Source organism: Onychostruthus taczanowskii, unplaced genomic scaffold (assembly GCF_017590055.1).
Source record: "Onychostruthus taczanowskii isolate IOZ18803 unplaced genomic scaffold, ASM1759005v1 scaffold84, whole genome shotgun sequence".
NCBI classification, from domain to species: domain Eukaryota; kingdom Metazoa; phylum Chordata; class Aves; order Passeriformes; family Passeridae; genus Onychostruthus; species Onychostruthus taczanowskii.
In genome coordinates, this window is record NW_024506332.1 from 1,074,915 (window position 1) to 1,094,346 (window position 19,432).

Genomic DNA, 19,432 nt, shown 5'->3' on the forward strand with positions numbered 1-19,432 from the left:
GCATCCCTCCATCCCATTCCATCCTCTCTCCATCCCGTTCCATCCTCCCTCCATCCCATTCCATCCTCCCTTCATCCCGTTCCAGCCCCCTCCATCCCATTCCATCCTCTCTCCATCCCATTCCAGCCCCCTGCATCCCCATCCTCTCCTTTCCAAGCCAGCATCCCTCCATCCCATTCCATCCTCTCTCCATCCCATTCCATCCTCCCTCCATCCCATTCCAACCTCCCTCCATCCCATTCCAGCCCCCTTGCATCCCCATCCTCTCCTTTCCAAGCCAGCATCCCTCCATCCCATCGAGCCTCCCTCCATCCCCCTCCATCCCCGCCACTTCCCCAGATAATGAGAGCGAGTTTAAAAAACTTAAAGCCTCTTCCTGCCCGCGGTGAGTGACACAAATGGAGTTCATATTTAATCATCTGTTAACTCGTTGTCTATTATAGCTCTTTAATAGCACCAGAGATATTCTTAATGAAGCATGATTTAAGGTATTTACAGCTCTAGGACCGACAGACATCACTCACAGTGTGCAGGTAATGAGGCGTAAAACAGCTCTGGAAACCGTAAAAATGGGAGAGAGAGAGCGAGGAGGGAGAGAAAGCAGGCGAGGAGTTCGGAGCTGAATTGTTCCAGGGTTTGTTTTAAAATGTTTAGGCATTTAAAGTCATTTCAGCTTCGCCGAGGTGTCTGGTAGCACCGAGTTCAGCAATTCCCAGCGCTGAGAACCCCTGCCTTGCCAGGAGGGGTCTGGCCCCCCCAAGCTCCCGAGCTGAGACATCTCAGGAATCATGGGAGGGAGCAGGGAAAAAGCTTTTGAGGGTCCCCAAGGGCCTTGGGGATGCATGGGAGCAAAGCCTGGAATTTCTGGGTGCAGTTTCCCCTTTGTTTTCCCACTTGGTGGCACAGCCACCTTTGCTCACGGAGGGGACACCATGACCCTTCCCTTTGCTCGCCTGCAAATGCCACCCCTGTGCAACGCTTTTCTTTTCTTATTTTCTCCTCCAGAAAAAAAAAAAAATTAAAAAAAACCCATCAGAACCTAAGCCAAATTTTGCAAAATAATTTGTGACGGAGGTGCCATTCTGCATCAAAATATTGTGTAGAAAATGTCAAATGTCACCAATCCATGTGTCCCCCCGCGTGATAGTAATTGGGCTGGAAGGCTGCGCTCTGCCACCGCGGCCGCTGGCCGCCTCCTCCTCCTCCTCCTCCTCACACTCGGCTCGGGAGATGTGTCGCTTCCCGAGTCCGTCCCGGCTGCCCCGCCCGCGGAGCGCGGCCGGCCGCGGTGTCCCCAGCCCGGGGACGAGTGCGTGGTGCTCATTAGGCTGGAGTGGTGACAAACAGCTCCTGGGGAAAAGGGGGGCACGGGGCGGCAGCTGGCAGCTGGGGCGGGCGGTTCTCGGGGTGTTGATTCCCTCCTGGATTTGGGACCTGTGGCCCCGTTCCCCGCTGTTTTCCCCTTGAGGATTTAGGTGGAATCCCCTCGATTTGGGGAAGCCAAAGCAGAACCACAGTGAGGTTTCTGACTGAGGTATCACAGCCTGTCGTTCTCCTGCCTCCCTAAAAGTGCTCCAGAGGCACCGACACCTGCATTTGCAGCACCGTGCACCCTTTGGAATATTTATCCCACTTTCTGTCTGGTTGTGTTGGGTGTGTAACACCCCCACTGCTGTTTTATTGCTGTTATGAGGGAAAACAAACTGTTCTTTCAGAGCAAATAATCCATTCCTTAAAGCATCCCAAGCCCTTAATCTGGGAACAGACCTTTCACACACACTCCTTAACCATCCTGGATGAATCAATCCTCATTAGGACATCAGGCTGCATAAATATTTGGCTGGTGAGGGAGCCCCAAGGGAGAGCAGAGGGATGGGGAGTGCTGCAGTTGGAAATTCAATGAAGTTCCCTTGGGCAGCAGGAGCCAGGCCTGGGAGAGTTGGGTCAAGCCTTCAGCCGGTGCCACTTGTCCCCTTGGGCAAGTCCTGCGGAGCAGGGTTAATTTTGCTGACCTGGTTTTTTGCCCGTGGAAGTGGCGAGGTGCAGGTGGAAAAGGAGGAGGTGAAATCCTGCCGCGCTCGGCAGATCCTTCCCCAAGCCGCAACACAACTCGGTCCCAAACAATTTCTTTGCCACCGAGGAAGGAGCTGGAATTTCTCTCTGGCGAGGCAGCAGCAGCAGAATTGCGAAGCCGGTGCCTGTTATAGAAACTTTTTAGTACTGGGGACAAGCCAAGAAAAAAACCCAGATTGATCTCAAATCTCAGCTGGTGCTGGCGGCGCTTCCACCTCCGACTCCTGCGCTGGTGGGACGTGAGCTGGACCCTCCAAGCATCCCTGTGGAGAGAGCTGGGATGTTTCCCAATGTTCTGGGTACTCTTCCCAGCTCCCTGCCCAGACAGCTCCTGCCCTGCTCTGGAAGGTGGTTTTGGGGTAGATTGAGGTTTTTTGGTTTATAATTGCATAAACCCAGCTCTTCACTGGCTCCATCCCCAGTCCCATCTCCACACCAGTGGGACCAGCCTGGATCATCTCATGCCATCAAAATCCTTCACAGCAGGATAATCCAGGCTGGGGCAAAGCCAGGCTGCAGCTCCCAGGGAGGTGAAAGGTTTTTTGGCTCAGACACCATCACAACCTGTCTGTGATTTCTGTGATTTCCTTCAGCACCCAGGGAAATTCCTTAGGAGCTGTCAAGGATGTGGTGGCAATGGGGCAGCTGGAAATTTCACCTCATCCCTCGAGTGGCAAGGGGCTGGTGCAGGGACCATCCTGTGCTCTGGGTGTGCACAGCTCTGAGGGCTGGCTGAGCTGGGAGCATCCAGACTGGATCCATCCAAACCTGCTCATTCCCATGTTGGGAAGCGGGCGCTGGGCTGGGCCTGGCTGGGGCTTGGCCTGGTTTTGGGATGGAATTCCTACGGCAAAGCTTGGGCACCATCCATCTCCCCTTCACAGAATAAAGCACATTTTAATCCATTTTTCCTCCATGCCCTGGATAAACGGATGCCAACGGGATGGACACACCAACACGGCCACCCCTGGGCTCACCCAGCTCCATGCCCAGCCCGAGCCGGGTATCCCTGGCAGGGCAGAGCTCCGGGGCCGCCCCGGCGCTGCCGAAAATGCCGGAGCGCTGCATGTGTGCTGCTTCCATGTGCGCTGGTTTCCAAGGAAACCGCTCGCTCTACATGTGTGTCGCTTAACACCCTATTTGCTTTCATTTGGATAAGTCTTTAATTCCTGTGCAGCCCCGGCTCCGCGGGATCTGTTGAGCTCCATGTGTATCCTCAGCGCACAAAATCCCTCTCCTGCCTGCCTGCCTCTTGGAAAAGTCGCTGCCTGCTCGGAGCGAGTTTCCTAAACCTGTGCCTAATTGGAGCAGCTAATGCTTTCTGCAGGAATAACTGGATATTTCACTGCTGCCTCCCCTCTAGAAACAATTAGCAGGGAAAACACGGAATGCAGGGCTCTTGTCACCTGCCACCAGCTCTGCTGCTCCGACTCCGTGTCGGGGGGAGGAGCAGGGCAAGGACGCCCCTTCCCTGGGGTATGGGGGCAAAGCTGGGCTGTGCAGATGTGGGTTTGGGTCCTTGGGAAGGCAGCAGCTCCTGTCAATGGTTAAATGTAGATTTTAAAATGACCTGGAGTGAGGAAGCAGGGAAGGGTGACCGGGGAAGGGTGACTCAGTTGGTGTCACACATCAGCCTGGAGAAGGGAAGGATCCAGGGAGAGCTCAGAGCCCCTTCCTGGGCCTGAAGGGGCTCCAGGAGAGATGGAGAGGGGCTGGGGACAAGGGATGGAGGGACAGGACACAGGGAATGGCATCCACTGCCAAAGAGATGGGATATTGGGAAGGAATTCCTGGCTAGGAGGAAGGGGAGAGACTGGGATGGAGTTCCCAGAGAAGCTGTGGCTGCCCCTGGATCCCTGGCAGTGCCCAAGTTAAGCTTGGAGTAACCTGGGACAGTGGAAGGTGTCCCTGCCCAGGGGATGGAACTGGATGGAATTTAAGGTCTCTTCCCAGCCCAAGCATTCCATGATCCCACGACACCGATAGGACACACTGGGTCCTGCACTCCATCAGCTCCTCCATGGCTTGGGCCAAGCAGGAATGAGCGACAAAGATTCGGCGGTGGTTTTCTCCCCCAAATTTTCATCTGCAGCATCCCAAAGTGGCTTTTTCTTCCCTCTCCCCCTTCCTCCCTTCCCTTTGCATAGCGAGATGCCTCCTGTTCTTGTGCACTGGAGGAATTTTCTGATCTAAAGCCACTTTCCTCCTCTCCCAAAATCCCTGGGGCTGGCTCGTGCTTGTAAAGCTGAGCAGCTCCCGTGTCACTCGGGGCTGGCTCCCGTCTGCAGCCCTGACAGCAGCTAATGCTGTTAGCCTGTGTCGAGGAGGGATTTCAGCATCAAAAACCCCCAAAATCACCACACTCGGGCTGCTCTGCTGCTTGCAAGCAGTTCAAAAACATCCCCCCCCCGTGTTTGGGGTGCCTGGCATGGCCCGGGGACATCACACAGGGGTTTTGGGGTGGCTTTGGGGGCTGCTGCAGCCTCGGGAGCGCTGCAGGATGAGCAGCCTGGATTAACTCGGCTCGGGGAGGGCTTTGCTATCTTTAGGTGGAAGGTGAGGGATTGTGGCTCTTAGAGTGGCCGGCAGGTGAGGAGAGAGAAAAATCCCCCGGGGCCAGCGCGGCTCAGGGCGCTGACCCCGGCTCCTGTCCCCACCGGGGTCTGGCCCTGCCGGCCCCCGGCCGCGTGCGCTGTCACCTTTCTAGGCCACAATCTGTCCCCAATTCCAAGCCTGCTGTTAGCTTCACTTGCACTCTATTCTCGTGTTTGCTGTTATTTTTTAACACTTTTTTTTTTCTCCTTATTTTTTCTTTTTTTTTTTTTTTTAATAATTTTTTTCTGTGCATAAAAACACTATCCTCTCCCCAGAGCCTGCCTGGAGCGAAGGCATGGTCTGTACAACTGCAATTATTTCGAAGAACAGATGGAGTGAGGAGCAGAAAGTCTGTTAATAGTAATAGAAATGCTACATGTTAACCTGGACAGCACACGATGACAGTCCCATGACTACACGTTCTGTTCCCACCAGCTGGGCTCCGAGCGGAGCCGAGAGATTCAGAAACGCCGAGCTCGGCTCCGCACCCTCCCCAAAGTTAGAGCTCAAATTCCTTCACACTTCCAGCGTAGGGTTTTTGGGTTGTCGGCTTCTTCTCCCCCTCCCCTCCTCCTCCTTCCTATTAAGTGCTGATTTCGGCTCTGTTAAGGAATTTTGCTGCTTCTTCCCGGTTTTGGTTTTTTTTTTTTTTTCCCTCAGCCGGCTGCAGCTGGGAGCGTGGTGGGGATGGTGGTGGCGGCTCAGCCTCGAGGTCCTGACCTTCAGCCTCACGTGGTGACAGCAGCACGGCCCCTTTCCCACGCTCACATCTGCAGGCTTGGTGTAATTCCCCCACCCCGGATGACGCCAGGCTGGGATTTACGGAGCGGGGCGGCAGAGCTCCCGGGCGGGGCGGTTTGAGGGAGTTTGGGATTTTCTCTGCAACTGTTGCAAGCTAAATGGGTTGAAATCCGCGTTTTCTGGTTAAAAGTGGTGCTCCCTGTGGAGGTGGGGTGTTCAAGAGGTTTTATGAAACGTGTGGGATGCCAAGGGAGGGGGGTTGGGGCAACACCACGGGGGGGTTTTTGCCTCTTTACCCCGAGCAGAGGTTGGGAAACGGAGCAAAAATATTGAGTCAGCCCCAGGAACCTCGCTGTGCAAATCCCTGCCTGGTTTCACAGGGCAGGGGATGCAGCCACAGAGCTCCAGCGAATTCCAGCAGGAATTGCAGGGCTAAATCCCAGGGCTGGTTGTGACAGCCCAGCCCCCGGGGCGGCTGGAGGAGCGTGGCACCGCTGGCGCCCTGACAGACGCACCTGGAGCTTTCATTCGGATATAGATCCCTTAATCTGCGTGCTTGAGGGATAATCTAGTGCCCGAGGTCCTGCCAAATCCCTGGAGATCAGCAGGTTTTCCCTCCAGAGGTCATTTCCAACTCAGCTCCATCCTCAGCGGACCAAAATATCCACGTGGGCTCCGTGCTGGTGGCACCTTTGGGTGCTGGGTACCCTCAGTGGGGGCCTGGGGGGGCTGTGAGGGTTTCCTGGGGGCTAAATCAGTGTTATCCATAAATCCCAGCTCTCTTTGCCCAATTCCATCACCCAGGAGTGGTCCCTGGCCCCCAGGTGCTGCTTATTGCAGCATCCCGGGAACATCTTTTGGTTATTTGTGGATGTTTGGGGTAGAGTTTGGCTCCCTACAGCCACCCCCATGGAGCATGGGGCATCCAGCTTGTCCCCAACCAAGTCTGGATCCCAAAAATACCAGAGTGGCTGCAGTCCTGTGCCTCAGTGGGACATGGTGAGAAGCTGAGGGAATTCTCCTTGGTGCCTTTTCTTTGGAGGAGGCAGAACCCACATTTGTTCTCTGGAAATATTTAGGATTAAATCATCCCTAGCGAGTTTGTGGCCTCCCTGGTGCCCATTCCTCACTCACCTCAGGGGTGACACCACCAGAGTGCTCCTGCTGGGAAAGAGTGGAAAAATGTGGATTTGGGGGTTTTTACTGTCACCCCATGGCCACAGCATCCCCCTGTCCTCTCTTGCAGAACAAGAAATACGTCCTGGTGATGGTGGACCCCGACTCTCCCAACAGAGCCAAGCCCCGGCACCGCTTCTGGAGGCACTGGCTGGTCACTGACATCCTGGTGAGTCCATGGGGCCGTCCCCGAGCATCCAGGGAGGGCTGGAATCCCACGGGATGCAAACTCCTCCTGGAGAAACCCCGGAGGGAGGACGAGTGTTTGCCAGAAAATGTAAATGGTGCTGGGCGTGTAGGTAGGGAAGTGCTTCCTCAGGCTATAAAGAGCCAGGCTGGTCCAAAAATATTGCTGCTTGGGTTTTGGATTTTTTTTTTTTTTCCTCTCCTTCTCCTAAGGAAATGCTGGAAAAAAACCCCAAAAGCCACTTTGCCAACTCCCCACCACCGGTTTTCTCTGTGGAGACAACGCGTCCTTCCAAACAGCTCCTGCTGCTGGTTGGGTTTTGGGCTTTAAAAAGTGGGTTTGGTGAAAATCTCAATCAATTTTCTAGTTTTTAATTATTTTATTAAAAATGGTTTGAATTCAGTGAGAAAAGAAGGGGGAAAATGAGTTTGGGATGAATTGTGGCGCTTCCCAGCACTGTGTCCATGGGATGAGTCCTTCCCCCTGTCCCGGTGTGTCGTGGCTTTGCTCCCAGAAATATTTTGGAAAAGCAGTTTTTTCCCTTCCTGCTTGTTTTTATGTCTTCAAAAAATGAGATGTTGCAGCCCTAAATCAATCTAACTGATAATCTGGGTACTAAAGCCTAATTAAGATATCAATTAATTTGCAGCGTGCATTTAACAAGAAATATCGCGTCGTTCTCCTCTATTATTCTCTGAAATTACTGCTGAGGGCTCTTTGTACGGATACCTTAATTAGACTTTTTATTGTTAATGGGCATATTAAGCAAATTAAAACAGGATATTAATACTTTCCCTGAATTCCATAATTGGCTGAAAAATAGGAAGCATCGGGAATAATTGCAGGAATTTGTGTACAGAGCTTGGGGCTTTTTTTTCGTGTTGTTTTGTGTTTTTATCCTTCACAGAAACCCTTCTGCATTTCTAACAACAGGGTCCTGAAAGTCTCTCATTAATTTTAATATTTACCAAACGCAAAGGAGCCCAAGCTCCTGTGTTTCCTTCTGTACACAGATCCTTCGGAGCCGTTCCCTCTCGCTAATTATTGTGGTTTTCCTTTTTTTTTATTTTTGGAGTGTAAAATCCTTTAAGCAAAGAAGGGAAATATGGGATTCAAACCCCCGGCGCAAATGGAAGGTGGGATTTTTTCCCCTGGCGTTTGGGTGATGCCATTTGTGAACTCTAAGGTCAAAAATCCTGTGTTAGGCCATGAAAGAGGGTGGGAAAAAGGAGATTTTTGGGAGAGAAAAGGGTTTTCCCCACCTGCCAGGGATGGGGCAGAGCCCGTCCCTTAAGCTTCAATTCCTTAAGCTTTCTTATCACGAGATAAATACATTTATAAATATAAACACACATATCTGAGCAGGGATTTGGCCTCGGTGCTCTTGATGGTCCCTTCCAATGTGAGATATTCACTGATTCCATGCAATATTCTATATAAAACCTATATATTGATATGATCCCTATAATGATGGGATAAATATATCCCCTCTGTCTCCCGTGGGTGTGTGTATATGTATCTCTCCTCTACACACACAGAAACGCGTATAAATCCCCCAAATCCCACAAATGCCCAATAAACCACCAAGAAATCATCCCCATCCAGGGAGGACACTGGAACCAAACCCCCTCAGCTCGGTCCCCGCGGCTGGGGGTGCACTGGGGGGGTCCTGGCGTGCCTGGGAGGAGTTTTCCCGATCCCCCAGCCCCAAATCCGGGTGCGGAGCCGGCGGGCTCAGCCACATGGTGTCTCGTTGAGATGCAGATCCTCGGGGGGATATGGAAGTCTTGGCTCCGAGGAGCTTCAGCTGACAGCCTTATTTGCACACTGGCTCTAAAATAACCGTGTAGGCTTTACATGACACCTTCTGTTGCTTTGGTGCAGAGAGGGGCTTGCAAGTGCCTTTCTCCGGGAGGGGCGGGACGGCCGGGGCCGTGCCGGGGGGCTGGCGGAGCCCCCGCGCCCGCCGGTGCCCCGGTGTCACCCCAGCGTCGCCCAGTGTCACCTCAGCACCGAGCCAGCGTCGCCCCAGTATCACCCAGTGTCACCCCAGTATTGCCCTGCAGTGCTTGGTATCACCCCAGTATCACCCAGTGTCACCCCAGTATCACCCAGCAGTGTTTGCTATCACCCCAGTATCACCCAGTGTCACTCCAGTATCACCCAGTGTCACCCCAGTATCACCCAGCAGTGCTTATCGCCCAGCATCACCCCACCAGTGTCACTCCAGTATCACCCAGTGTCACCCCAGTATTGCCCAGCATTGCCCAGCAGTGCTTGGGTACTGCCCCAGTAGCACTCAGTATCACTCCAGTATCACCCAGCAGTGCTTAGTACCACCCCAGTATCAGCCAGTGTCACCCCAGTATCACCCAGTGTCACTCCAGTGTCACCCAGCAGTGCTTGGTACCACCCCAGTATCACCCAGTGTCACTCCAGTATCATCCAGCAGTGTTTGGTATCACCCCAGTATCACCCAGTGTCACCCCAGTATCACCCAGCAGTGCTTGGTATCACCCCAGTATCACCCAGTGTCACCCCAGTATCACCCATCAGTGCTTAGTACCACCCCAGTATCACCCAGTGTCACCCCAGTATCACCCAGTGTCACTCCAGTATCATCCAGCAGTGTTTGGTATCACCCCAGTATCACCCAGTGTCACCCCAGTATCACCCAGCAGTGCTTGGTATCACCCCAGTATTGCCCAGTATCACCCCAGTATCACCCAGCAGTGCTTAGTACCACCCCAGTATCACCCAGTATCACCCAGCATTGCCCAGCATCACTCCAGTGTCTCCCAGCAGTGCTTGGTATCACCCCAGTATCGCCCAGCATCACCCCAGTATCACCCAGTATCGCCCAGCATCACACCAGTATCACTCAGCAGTGCTTGGTACCACCCCAGTATCACCCAGCATCATCCTGGTATTGCCGAGCATCACCTGCCTATTGCCCTGGCTTTGCCCCAGCATCCCCCAGGAATCACTTGGGTGTCACCCTGGCATCCCCTCATCATCCTATGGCTGTCACTCTGGCATCCCCCCAGCATTCCTTGGGTACCACCCCAGCATCTCTTGTGTATCACCCTGGCATCCCTTGGGTATCATCCCAGCATCCCTTGGGTACCACTCCAGCATCTCTTGGGTACCACCCTGACATCCCTTGGGCACCACCCTGACATCCCTTGGGTATCAGCCCAGCATCCCTTGGGTACCACCCCGGCCTCCCCCCGGCATCACTTGTGTATCACCCTGGCATCCCTGCGGCATCCCCCAGGCTCTGCCATCCCCCAGTTTGGAGGGAAGCAGCTCCAGCAGCACTAAATGCCACTCCTGGGTGCTGCAGTACTTTGGCACGCCACCAGCTTTGGGGTTTGGCTGGGGATTTGCTCTCCCAGGTGGGTTTTCGGGATGGAACCGTCCCATCCCCTCGGCGCCGCTCGCCGTTCCTTATCAGCCGCTGCTCCGTCGCTGCTCCGATTGTCAAACACGAGAGATGCTTTCACTCCTATTCAAAATAATTTAAATAAAAATGTTGCTACAAAGTGGAATAATATCTTTTGATGAATGTTTTTAAAGCCCTTTAGGTTTTCATGGTAATTTGCAGTGTAAAATTATTTAGAGATAAGAGCCAAATTAGCTCTTATAGGCGGAGGTCGATATGTCCCGTTATCCATGGAAGCAGTGTTTAAATATAATCAGCCTTTACTCTAATGCAGCATAATTGTTCATTTGAAATAGCTTTTTTTTTTTCTCTTTTTTTTTTTTTTTTTTTTTTTTTACTCCATTCAATGAGTCATTAAAATATTCAAAGGATAATGCAGTGAATTGGAAATGAATTTATCACATTATCCTGTACATACTGTAGAGCATCAGGTAACCAGGCAGACTCGGAACCGGTTTACAGCGAATCCCCGGTAAACAAGGTTTTCCATTTTGTATTCAGTGGGGAAAGAAAAAGAAGGGAGAAAATACTGCCCTTCAAATGGAAAGCTTTCCGTCTTTATTCCCCCTCCTCGGGGAGGAGGAAGGGGGAGGGCGAGAGCAGCGAATTTGTACTCCACTAAAGCCTCGCCGCTTTAACTTTATTTTTATCAAAATATGTTTGTAACAGAAAGTCGTTATGGAAACGGGTTCTGCCAGCCGGGAGAAATCCTGCGCCAGGATGGAACCGAGCGGGACCCGCCGGGCTCTGCTGCCACCAGCACCGCTTGGATCAGCCCCGAACCCCTTCCCAGGGCAGGGCGCTGGGGAAACTGAGGCACGGAGCTGCCACAGGCAACTCTGGGGTGGGATGGGGGAAGTGGATCCAATGTTTCTGATGAGAGCCGTTCCCACCCGTGGCTCAGCCCGGCCTTCCCCGCACTGTGGGTGCAGCTCCCGCTGCTCCAGCCCCTCCCGTGGCTTTGTAGGGCAGAGTGGGGATCCCAGGGATGGGCACTGGCGCGTTTGGGATGGTGGCACCGCTGTCCCCAGAGGCGCTGGCAGCACCGCTGGCCTTCCCCGCGGTGTCTGCCCCGGCGGCGGCCGCGCTTGTCACCGCGCGCGGCGTCGCCGTTGATAAACAGGCTCCGGGTTGCAAGTGTCACCATAGAAACAGGTGCTGTCTTAAGCAAACAAGGGCTTTATTAACCTTAAAAATTATGGGGTTTTTGCACCAGGGAAGGATGGAAACGGAGCTGCAGGGCGCAGGCTGCCCGCCTGTGCCCATGGCCCTGTCCCCTGGCTCTGTCCCCATCCCAAAGGGATGTGTGTTCTGTGGGAAACTTTTCCTCTGTGGCACATGGAACTCAGCTCCAGCTTCTCCAGAATGCTGGATTTATCAAAAATCAGAGAGATCAGCTGTTAATTGCTGGCTGCTGTCGTTCCAGCTCCTCGGCCGCTGGGTGAAGAGTTGTAGGGACAGCTTGGGGACATTTTTGCCGAGCACTCGTGATCCAGGTGCATTCACCATCCCAGCAGGAGAAAAAGGCCAGGGCAAGGAATGATTTTAATCATTAATTGATGCTGAGGGGGGAAAAAAAATCAGCTTTTGGTTACCCTACAGACAGGGGGGTTCCACATTTTGGGAGCTGCTGGAGGTGCTGGGGCAGCGTTCCTTGCCTGTGCCATGCAGCATCCATGGTTCCCACGGATCCGTGGGATTGTGGGATCGCTGATCCCCGCCTCGCTGGGGGGGAGAAGGGGCAGATGTAGGAGTTGGTGCCCTGCTATTGTTCCTCCTCGCTGGAGCCCTCTCGACTCTGCTTTTTGGTGATGAAACCGAGGGTTTGAAAGGGAAAGAACAGAGGGAAATGTTGGTTTAATTGATGACTTGGCTCCTCGGAATACTCAGTTCCCTGGTGTGAGTTTCTGTCGCTGCTCGTTAATGAAGCCTTTATTAATAAAAGAAATTAGGGGGAAAAAAAAAAAAAAGCACAAAACAAGTAAAGAGACTGTAGCTCAGGGGGAAGTTTTCTTTGCTCTCCAAGCTCCTGTGGAAGGAATTCTTCCCTGTGAGGGTGGTGAGGCCCTGGGATGGATTTCCTAGAGAAGCTGTGGCTGCTGCTGGATCCCTGGAAGTGCCCAAGGCCAGGTTGGACAGGATTTGGAGCAACCTGGGACAGTGAAAGATGTTTTTGCCCATGGAACTGGATGAGATTTCAGGTCCCTGCCCACCCAAGCTACTCTTGATTCCACGAATTTCTCATCCTGAGAGATGTTTGAAAGGAGATTCTGTGCCTGGAGGGAGGTTGTGGACTGGCAGGGACGAGTTTCTTCTCCCAGGTGTCAAATGACAGGACAGAAGTTGTGCCAAGAGAGGTTTAGGTTGGATATTGGGAAGACTTTTTCCCTGGGAAGGTTGTCCAGCCCCGGGCAGTGGTGGGGTCACTCTTCCAGCTGGGATTTTAAAGCCATGTGGATGTGGCACTTGGGGGCATGGTTTGGTGCTGGCCCTGGCAGTACTGGGGGATTGGTTGGACTCGATGATCTTAGAGAGCTTTTCCAACCCAAACAATTCCATGATTCCATGATTCCATCAGTGCTGGGGTGCTCTGTCCAGAAGGAAGCTGTGTCCTGGGATGCTGAGGGTTGATCCCAGTGTTGATCCCCTCAAATCCCAGCATGCCCATCCCGCAGGAGCTGGTGTGCTCCCTGCTCGGCTTTGTGCTCACCTGGAGTGTAATTAACCCTCCCAGGTAATTGCACTCCCAAAGCCCCTGAGAGAGCTGTCACTGAGCAATTCCCACGGGGACAGCAGGAGCTGGAAGCACCCGTGGGATCAGCAATGGCTCTGTGAATTTTGGGAATGGCCATGCCACAGCAGCACCAGGAAGGATAGAGAGCCTTGCTTGAACCCTTTGGGGAGTAGGAAAAAGGGGGAAAGCATCCCAAAATCTCTCTTCCTTCTGGGAGGGAGGGCAGGGCTGGCCTGGGTCACAAAGCCATGGCTCATCCCTTGGGAATGCTGCTCCCTCCTCCAGGGAGCTGCGGGATGCCAGGCTCAGCACAGAGGTGCCTTTTAGGATCATTATCATGGATCCCTGATGAATTGGGCATTAACGATGGCTCGAGAGGCTCCCGGGGCTGCTCGGATTTATCCACACCCCAGCCTTGTCCTGACCCTGCCATTCCCTAGGGATGAGCTCAGGGTGAAGCCGCAACACTGAAGTGTTCAGCACCCAGAGACCCGCCAGGTTTTGGGGTTATTTGGGATTTTTCCGCCAGGGGTTGCTCCCTCTGCTCCTTGTCCACAGCAAGGATTGTTATCCAGATGTGAATTCCGTTTTTTTTTCCCTCTATGCTTCTGTTTCATTTAACATGCAGAGGCTACTAATTTGTCACAATTCAATAAAGCCAAGGTTGCAAACACTCTGGCTGCTGTTTATTTAAACGATGGTTTGTTAATTAGCTCCTCATAACGAGGAGAGAATAAATCAGATAAAACCTACCAAAAAAAATGGCAGGGAGAGATTTCACAGATTAATTTTATTTTCCAGCTGAGGTATTCCTGGCAGCCAAGCTCCCACTTCCATCCCAAGCTGCTTCCCTGTGCGGGTGCAGGTGTGTGAGGAGCATGGAGGCCCTGGGATGATTCTTGGCCTCGCTTACCAGGGGTACAAAAAGGACTTTTCTGGCTCTTTTCTGGCTCTTTTCTGGCTTTTTTCTGGCTTTTTTCTGCTGTTGGGTTCTATCCCTCCAACGTGGTCACAGTGGGGGGTGACCCTCTGCCTTTTCAGTTTTCCCTCTGTTTAATCTGAGGAAGTTTGGGATGGAATCAAAACTCGGATCTTGAATAAAGCTGGTGCAGTTGGGAGTTCAGGGAAGGTTTGTCCGCCACCATCAGCTCCGACCCCATCTCTGGCTCCTGTCGCCAACCTGTCCCACCACCACGGGAATATTTCATTTACAGCCCGTAAAACCGGCCCGGGGATGGGATTTCTTACAAACTCTTGCCTGTGTCCCCTATCTGGGGACACTTGTAAGCATCCAGGGACCTCAGGAGCATCCTGGTGGTCCGAGGAGAGCGCTGGAGCCGGGGGGACCTTGCGGAAGAGACACCGATCAATGATTAATCGGGCATGTGTGGTTGTGTGGGAGCGATTTGTGTTGGAGGAGGGAACTCCTACAGCACCCCGGTCATGAATCATTTGAAGAGCAAATTTGTGCAGTTACCAAGGGAACGGAAGAAAGGAAGGGACTTCCCTTGCCGAAATGACTCGCGCTCTGATGCGGCTGAGAAAATCGCTCCAAAAAAAAAAAAAAAAAAAAAAAAAAAGGGAAAGGGAAGGAAAAAAAAAAAAAAAAAGAGTCGAAGCTGTGACTAAGCAGCAGAAGTTATGTAAAGTGCTCGCTGGGAAGTGCAGGGGAGGGACAGCACATCCTGCCGCTGCCCACGGCGGTGGCGGGGGGCGGCCGCCGGCCCCCTTCTCGCCTCCCCGGGGAGCGGGGGCGAAGCCGCCGGCTGGGCCGGGCCCGCCGCCGCCTCTTGCCCTGGCTCAGGCAGCCGCTGCCGAAGGTTGGGGAAGAGCCTCGGTGTCCCCGTGGAGCGGGGCAGTGTCGCCAGGCTGGGACCGCCACGCGTGTCCCACCCCGCGGTGTCACCCTCTGCCGCTGTCCCCCGGGGAGGTGTCCCGGCTGCGGGCAAGGGGGGCAGTTTTGGGGTGCTTGGGGCCCCTCATCCAGCTGGGCGCGTGGAGCTGGGGTTTTCCACAGGGAATGGGGGGATGTGGGAGCCGGTGTGGGGCTCGCGGCGATGACCTTGCGGTGGCCAATTTGTCACGTCTCAGTCAGGACTGGAGCGGTGGCCGAGGGTGGGATCCTCCGCTCCGCTCCCCGGGCAAGGAGCTCATTTTGGGGCTCAGCACCCAAATTTAACGATGCTCACCCAAATTTGGGGATGCTCATCCCAAGAGCACCAAAAGCACCAATGGGCCCTCCACGGGACAGAGGATGCGCGGGGCACCTTCAAAGCCCAGGAATGTGCTTTTCCCTGGGAAGAAGTTCCCCGGGGCTGTGCAAGGCAGAGCAGCAAAGGCTGCGGCAGCAGAGAGATCCGCAGCAGCGGCGGCGGCATCGCCGGAAAGATGCTTGGGATCTTTCCAACTTCCGCCCGGGAGCCCCCGAGCCCGGCGGGGAGCCGCGATCGCTCCCGAAAAGGGAATGCAGAGGCAGCTGCACGGTGAAGGAAAACCCTCTGCCTGCCCTCCCCTGGTGCCACAGACACCCGGTGTCTGAGCGATTAGTCACCGCCGAGGCTTCCCTCCTCCACAGCAGAGCCTGTCCCCCCACACAGGGAGCCAGCGGAATGCTTAATTGGAGTTCCTCACACCTACCCGGGGGTAGCCTGAAACGAAGTGACAGCGCCGAGCGAAGTGCTGGAGTCAGACCCCGGAGCTGCGGGTTGCTATGGAGTCCCCGGGTTTGGATTTTGGGAGGAAAGGAATTGTGTGGATGGGTACGGGTGGTGGTCCCGGCGGCACGGTGCTGCCAGGGCGATCCCGCCGGATGGGAAAGGTGCAGGGCTCGTCCCTGAGGGGTTCTGCTCCTTGATGGGATGCTCGGACCCAAAAAGGTGTTTTGTGCCCCATAAAAGTGTCAGGATTTGGGATTGATGAGAAACTCCATAAGGCTTCTGAATCCTGGTATGGCAGGGCAGGGAAACTCATCCCTGGATGCTGGGGATGGAAAGGGACAGGGAAACTCATCCCTGGATGCTGGGGATGGAAAGGGGCAGGGAAGCTCATCCCTGAATTCTGGGGATGTCAGGACAGGGAAAATCATCCCTGAATTCTGTGTATGGCAGGGCAGAGAAACTCATCCCTGAATCCTGTGTAGGGCAGGGGTAGGGAAGTTCATTGCTGAATCTGAGGATGGAAAGGGGCAGGGAAGCTCATCCCTGACTCCTGGGGATGGAAAGGGGTAGGAAAACTTTTTCCTGAATCCTGTGTAGGGCAGGGAAGCTCATCCCTGAATCCTGGGTATGGCAGGGCAGAGAAACTCATCCCTGAATCCTGTGTTGGGCAGGGGTAGGGAAGATCATCCCTGAATTCTGGGGATGGCAGGACAGGGAAAATCATCCCTGAATTCTGTGTATAGCAGGGCAGAGAAACTTATCCCTGAATTCTGAGTATGGCAGGGAAGGGAAATTTATCCCTGAGTTCTGGGTAAGGAAGGGGGCAGGGAAACTCATCCCTGGATCCTGTGTGGGGCAGGGGTAGGGAAGTTCATCCCTGAATCCTGGGGATGGAAGCGGGCAGGAAAACTTATTCCTGAATCCTGTGTAGGGTAGGGGAAATCATCCCTGAATTCTGGGTATGGAAGGAGTAGGGAAGCTCATCCCTGAATCCTGGATATGGAAGGGGTAGGGAAGTTCATCCCTGAATCCCGTGGATGGGGAAGAGGGTAAGAAATCTGGTCCCTGAATTTTGTGTGTGGCAGGGGGTAAGAAAACTCATTCCTTTGTTCTGCAGGGGAACAGGTCAGGGAAGCTCATCCCTGAATCCTGTGGATGGAGAAGGGCAGGAAAGTTCCTCTCTGCCTTCCAGGCACAAGGAAAAGGGCAGGAAAGCTGATCCCAGCATGCCATGCTTGGGAAGGAGTAGGAAAACTCCTTCTTTCACTCTCAAGTATGGGAAGGGGGTAGGGAAGCTCATCCCTGCATCCTGTGTATGGGAAGGGGTAGGAAAACTCCTTCCTTCACTCTGCAGTCTGGGAAGGGGGTAGGGATCCCTGCATCCTGCTGGGGGAGGAGGTTGGGAAGCTCAGCACGGCTGGGAGCATCCCACGGGATCCAGGCAAGGCTTTTCCTTCCCAATGAACTGTGGAACTCTCAGGTGCATCAGGAAAGTCCCTGGTGACCATGTCCCGGGGTGGGACGTCTGTCCCAGGAATGGCAGGACAGTCTCAGTCTCCCCAAAGCCTGGGTCTGGAGGCAGCAGGGCTGGAGTTGGACCAAAAGATTCATTTGGCTGTCTGAAATTCCCAGAGAGGATTTTTAAGCCCTTTAAAACCAGTTCCTCTTCCCAGCAGGGCAAAGCACCACGGTGTGATTTGATCAGCCAAGGGGACAGGGCAGCACTGGGACCCCCCCAATGTCCCATATCCCCCCTCTGATAGCAGCCCGTCACCTTCATCTTCCTCCAAAATATGTTTGGCTTCAACTTCCGGGTGGTTTTTTTATTTAAAATGTGGAGAGTGGGGTCCCAGGACCTGAGTCCCCACCATGCCCCTCACGTGGGGCAGCCTGGACATTTGCCTTCCCTCAGGAGAAGGAAATTACAGCTTCATTCCCGTCAGGAACAACTTCTTTTCCTCAAAACAGAGCAGGAAAACAGGATATCGTTTGTGGTTTCATGAAAAAGTCATCTTCTTTTTTTTATTCTCGTCACTTTAGGTTCTATTTAAAATTTGGGTATTCTGAGATGGAAAGTTATTTCAAAAGGGCAAAAACACGTCAAGCTCCAGAAAACGGTGAAATCAGCTCCATGGTGGCTTCTTTTTTTAATTTTTTTTTTTTTTGGAAGTTCTCCCCCAAACTCCCCCAGTGCAGGATCCTGCCCTTGCCCCAGTGCTGCTCAAGGAGCATCCTGGTACCAAAATGCCATTTTTCACCCCAATCTCTCTCCCAGCTGATGCGCTGGGTGTATTCCTGAGGGATTTTCCACCCTCCGGAGCCTCTCAGTTCCTTTGAACCCGACCCCAAACCCGCGGGGGTGGCGAGGGACGATCGTTGCAGCCCCATCGATCCAGCTAAAGGGCCCCTCATCGATAAGGCATCGACTCTCACGGGGCATTCCCACCTTAAAAAGATCATCGAGAAGCGAGAGCTTTCGCTTCGCGGTGATTAATTAGTGTCTTGTAAACGGCTCGCAAAGGAGGTGGCCGGGAAATGCGAGAGCAATTAAATCCGCAGCGCCCGACCGCCTCCGACCCCTCGCCCGCCACATCGATCTCCCTCGGCAGCCTCTGGGGTGGGCTGAGCCGGGATGGCATCCCCCAGGCACGGGGGAAAAATGACTTTTCCCGGCCTGGGAAGTGCTGCTGGCTCTCGGTGCAGGCTCAGCTCTCCCCTGCAGAACGCGATGGGCTCGTTCCCCGCTGTTCCTCAACGAGAGGGATGGAACAAGGTAGGAGAGCGAGGGAAAACCCTCCGCTGGCTTCCCTTGATGAACTGAGCTAATTTCTCTCTTAATGGTTAGCTCCGGAGCTGAATGTGAGGCTTTCCTCCTGCACAGCAAACCCTCTCCCACACACAGACAAATAGGCTGAATATTTAATTGGAATTCCTCACACCTACAGGGTAAAGCCTTGTCAGTAGAAATAGAGCCCATCGCCAGCTGGCATCCCCGCACGCCACCCACCTTCGCTCGCAAAAAGAAATCCCTCCTCGTCCTCCCCTCTCTTCCACACACCCACAGCACCCCCCTGGCAGCCCCAAGGAGCTGCCCCCCGCTCTCGGGATGGCCTGTTTGGGATGGGGATGCCCGGGCAGCCCCCGGCCCAGCAGGTCCTGCCAGGAGAAGATTCCGGCGGCTCGGCCCCTGCCGGGCGCTGCCCTGGCCAGAGTAGCCCCACGGGGGTGCCCCAAAGAGCCCCCCTGGGGAAGTGGGGACCCCAGGGCAGGGCCAGGCTGGTGGCAGGGGATGGGGAGCACCAGAGGGCACTGCCAGGCTGCCCATCCGTGCCACCCCTGCCAGCCCAGAGCGATGGAATGCTGGGAGCACATCCCAGCCCTGGGGAGCATGGGGAGGATGGTGGCTGGCAGAGGGATGTGGAGCCCCCGTTTGTCAGCCCTGGGGGTGGTAAAACCACAGCTTTCACTCCCCAAAATGACTTTCCTTCTTGTCCCCATGCTGTCCTGGCCGCTGTGGGATGTGATCCATGTGGGAACACCCCGGCCTCAAGGTTCCCCTTGTGGGGCAGGTTCTGGGGTCTCCCTTGGGGCTGCAGGTGCAGGTAACCCAGCCCAGAGGAATCCCCCCATTCAGATTTTCCAGACATGGATGAAGTGGGAGGAAGAAGGAGTCACCCTGTGTGGACCCCTGCACCAGGGGACCACCCAGTGCCAGGCAGAGTGGCACTGTCCCCATGGTGGCACTGTCCCCGTGATGGCACTGTCCCTGTGATGGCACTGTCCCCATGGTGGCACTGTCCCTGTGGTGGCATGGCACAGCCAGA

The 19,432-nt window shown here is 54.2% G+C and overlaps 1 protein-coding gene across 1 annotated transcript in view; it reads left to right on the forward strand.

The window, feature by feature from the left end:
- Nucleotides 1-19,432, forward strand: part of PEBP4 (phosphatidylethanolamine binding protein 4) — a 73,500-nt gene that overhangs the window by 29,514 nt on the left and 24,554 nt on the right. Inside the window, exon 3 of the mRNA XM_041424915.1 lies at nucleotides 6,656-6,754. Coding sequence (XP_041280849.1) covers nucleotides 6,656-6,754 — 99 coding nt within the window. The remainder of the gene's footprint in view (nucleotides 1-6,655; nucleotides 6,755-19,432) is intronic.